Below are 4393 nucleotides of genomic sequence, written 5' to 3'. Positions count from 1 at the left end.
GAGGTGTAGCTGCTGCTATTCGTGATCAGTTTCATCTTCTTCTTCTGTTTTTGTTCCAGCTGCTCTTTTGGGCCGGGGTTTTCTATTCCTTGGATTTAGCAATAATATTGTTGAAGCAGCTCGTCTCTCTGTGAGCAGCAACAGCAGCAGCTGCATAGAGAGAGAGAGAGACAGGCACTGCTCGAGTTCAAAGCTGGTCTAAACGACACTATTTCGGGGCGGCTCTCTTCTTGGATCGGTGATGATTGCTGCACATGGAGAGGTGTGGTCTGCAACAATATCACCGGCCATGTCATCAAACTCGACCTTCGAAATCAACCAGCTGTATACATTGAAGAGTCGGTTTATTTTGATGAAAATCGCGTAACATATACAGAAATTTAAATGTATTAGACATCCGATTAGAAGCTCCAAAAAAGTCCTTGGTTTTTGAAGTGAGCAGGGACTGGATACCAACTTTTAGCCAGGAGACTATCTCTATGTCTAACCACCAAATGGGCCCCAATTTTCCTTCATGGCTTGCAACTCAGAAGGACCTCTCCATTATAACTCTCAAAAACGTAGGAATTTTAGACACCATACCAGATAGCTTTTGGAATTTATGTGCTCGGCAAAGGGTATCTATTTTGGATCTCTCTCAAAATCAAATCAGAGGGAGGGTACCAAATTCTTTGGAATTTTTCGGTGCATTTATGGTAGATTTGATTTCCAATCAATTCAATGGTTCTGTCCACCTTTGGTCTAATGTCACTCATCTGTATCTTGGGGCAAATTTATTCACGGGACAAATTCCTCAGAATATTGGTGAAGTTTTAGGGTCTGGAGTACGAACTTTAGATTTTTTCTGGGAATTTTTTAAACGGGAGTATTCCTTCTTCTATATGTCAACTGACGAGTTTGTTACATCTTAGTCTTTCATTCAAATAATAGTTTATGGGGAGAACTCCCTAATTGTTGGAAGCACATGAATAACTTGGTGGTTCTAGATTTAGGTAACAACAATCTATCAGGCAAGATTCCTCAATCAATATGTTATATATCTTCATTGAGATATCTACTACTTGGTAGCAACAACTTTCGTGGCAAGCTTCCTTCATCATTGCAAAAATGCACATCTTTATGGGGTCTTGACCTTGGCAGAAATGGATTCACTGGCAATATACCGACATGGATTGGAGAAAGTCTATCAAATTTGAATGTTATCAGCCTTCGTTCCAACTTTTTCACTGAAGAAATTCCTTCACAAATCTGTAAACTTTCTAAGCTTCACTTCTAGGATCTCTCACATAATAATCTATCAGGACTCATCCCACAATGTTGGGGCGACTTGCTTTATCTAGGGTCCATTGAGACATGGAGGTAGTTACAAAAGGAAGAGAATTTGAATACACCTCAACTCTTCACTTGGTGAACAGCATTGATCTTTCATGCAATCATCTATCAGGAAAGATTCCAGATGGGATACCAAGGCTAGTGGGATTGGGTACTTTGAACTTATCAATGAATCATTTGACAGGAAAGATCACAGAGAAGATTGGGGATTTGCAAAATCTAGAAACACTTGACCTCTCCAGAAACCAACTTTGTGGTGAGATTCCTCCAACCATATCTTCTTTAACTTTCTTGAGCCACTTGAACCTCTCACATAACAATTTATCTGGGAAAATTCCATTAAGTACCCAGATCCAGACCATCATTGATTGTGATGCATCATCATCCATTTATTCTGGGAATTCCGGACTTTGTGGGTGGCCCCTACCTAATAATTGCTCAGGCACCAACATATCTCCTCCAGCATATGATGATGGCAAAGTTGATGGAGATCATCAAAATGAAGAATGGATGGATATGCTATGGTTTTACATCGGCGGCGTTATGGGCTTCATTGTGGGATTTTGGGCTGTTTGGGGCACTTTAATTTTCAAGAAATCTTGGAGGATTGCTTACTTTCGATTTCTGTCATATTATATTGAATGAGGAGAAATTGATCAATGTCATCTCCACTCCATCCTTTAATTAATGTGTGTATTTCGTATTTATTTGATACATAAGAGAGTTTTTTTTTTTTTTTGGGTAAGCTTTTTCTTTTTCTTTTTCTCATCATAGGAAAATGTCGTGTCGGATTTTAATCCTCTCCATTTCCAGATCCATTTTTTCTTGTTATTTCCCCCTCTAGAGTGCGACAAATGGCGGTCTTAAATCTAACGGTCCTAAATCATTCTCTTACTTTTGAATAATGAACTAACTATGGTTATCCTAACCCAGAGCCTAACCCGGGTTAAGTTTAACTAAACCAACATTAAACCCATGATTAATTCAAATTGAAAGCCCAACCCTAATTTCAGGATTCACATCCTCTACTTCCATTATGTTCAAACCCTTCTTCCCAAATGAACACCGCCGTTGCTGCTCTCTTCTCCCATGAACATCATCTTCACCGTTGCTATTCAAAATGATTCCGGTGAGATCGCAAAGTTCGGCCGACGTTTCAAAATCTTTCTTCTCCTCTTCTATGGCACCGTCTCAAACTATTCAAAGTCATTCTTCTCCTCTTCAAGCTCTCTAGAGCCTCTTCCATGAACCAAGCTGCTCGATCTGGGCCTTTCTTCTACCTGTTTTTGGTTGAATATTACCCTATGATTCCATCATTCTAGCGTTGGACTGTAATCATGCCCTAGGCACCCACCGCCAACCATTGCAGCTTCACAACCTTCACCATGAGTATATCGCCTCAGGTCATTGGAATAGCCTCTGCTATTATTTAAGAAGAAGAAAGAAAACATTAAAAGCTCACACTTAATGGCCTTTGTCAATGAACTTGACAAGCCTTTTCACGATTAAATGGGATTTTGATCCCGTTTCTCCATTCAACTCTGTTTTTTTTGCCAATAACTGAATATGGAAAGGTTCTGCTCGCAAATAATTGCTTATAGATGTAAACTTTATAACAGTGGGGTATCAAGAACTCTGTAATGATGCAGCTATAATGGAAAATTCCCAGAACTGAACCTAATCAAACCATTGAAGTTTGAGTAGAGGTCAATTTGTTTATTTAGGTTGGGTCCATGCCGGCTGCTTAGTGGAAGAAGAGGAAAAGGGAGCAAAGAGGAGAGGGAGGAGGAGGGCGCGATGGATTTACACTAAACTTGCAAGTGATCAAAATCAAAGTACCCATTTCGTTCCTTCATTTTCTTAAGATTTTTTTTTAGTTATTTTCTTCCATGAAATCTGAAAGTAAACAAATACTAAGGAATAGGAACTAATCTATTACTAGAACTTAGTTTTTTACTCTGTAATTCGTGTAATATGTTCTTTCATCTTGCATCTTCAGATTCAAGGGGGTTGCTTTCTTTCCTTTTTTTTTTTTTTTCCTGAGATCAGTGTATCAGGTGTCTGATACAGCTTGGTTTGGTTCAGATTTGTTTTAAATCAGATGAATAAGAAGGCTCTTTAGCTACTACTGGAACTAACCCATCTCTGTATTTACACAGAAACGATCTGAAAGAAGACGAAGAGAGACAAAGAAGAGAACCAGAACTAACAGATAAAGAAGAAGAGGAAGAAAAGATGAGTTGGGTTCTAGTTTTCTTGGTGGGAAGTCTTTGTGATGGTACTGGGAAAGAAAGGAGAATTGCGTGCGTTAGATCCACATGGGCCATGGCCATGAACGATGGAGTTGGAGTTGCTCTGAGTATTGCAGCTCCTCGGTTGGGCTTCCGGCGGCAGCTTCTTTCGCCTCTCAATGAGGGCGATAGAACAAAGAGAGAGGCGATGAGAACTTAGGGTTGAAGATTCGGTTGAGAGTGGCAAGAAGAGGTGGGCTTCCGACGAAGTTGCAGCTCCTCGGTTGGGCTTCCGGCGGCTGCTTCTTTCCTCTCTCAATGAGGGCAATAAAAGAGAGAGAGCCAATGAGAACTTAGGGTTGAAGATTCGGTTTGAGTTAACCATGGGTCTAACATTGGTTTGGTTAAACTTGACCTGGGTTAGACTATGGGTTGGGGTAACCATAGTTACTTCATTACTGAAAAGTAAGAGAATGATTTAGGACCATTAGATTTAAAACCGCCACGTGTTGCACTCTGGAGGGGGAAATAACAAGAAATAATGGATGTGGAAAAGGAGAGGATTAAAATCCGTGTCTAATAGGGGTTGTTGGCATATATTTATATAAGCAAGAATGCTATGTCTTGGTTTATGTTGTAAGTTTTAATTTTGAATCCATAAGATTGTGGTGGTACGTACACCTTATTTTACACAAGTTTACTCCTAGCAAACTAATAAGCGTTTACTAAAAATGCCAAGTTAAATTCTGTGATACAATATTTGGACCCCAAATTTGAGACCTGATGAAATACATGTTATCTTCTTCTCACTAAAAAAATTGGATTAATCC

At 39.6% G+C, this 4393-nt stretch overlaps 1 protein-coding gene across 1 annotated transcript; it reads left to right on the top strand.

Annotated features, from left to right (window-relative positions):
- Window positions 1-1353: 1353 nt before the first annotated feature.
- Window positions 1354-1977, top strand: LOC122668717 (receptor-like protein EIX1). The gene has a single exon (XM_043865252.1). The coding sequence runs from the start codon at window positions 1354-1356 to the stop codon at window positions 1975-1977; it is 624 nt and encodes a 207-aa protein (XP_043721187.1).
- The last annotated feature ends 2416 nt before the right edge of the window (window positions 1978-4393 follow it).

This window comes from Telopea speciosissima, chromosome 7, assembly GCF_018873765.1.
Source record: "Telopea speciosissima isolate NSW1024214 ecotype Mountain lineage chromosome 7, Tspe_v1, whole genome shotgun sequence".
NCBI classification, from domain to species: Eukaryota; Viridiplantae; Streptophyta; class Magnoliopsida; order Proteales; family Proteaceae; genus Telopea; species Telopea speciosissima.
This window is presented reverse-complemented; position numbering and strand designations above follow the sequence as displayed.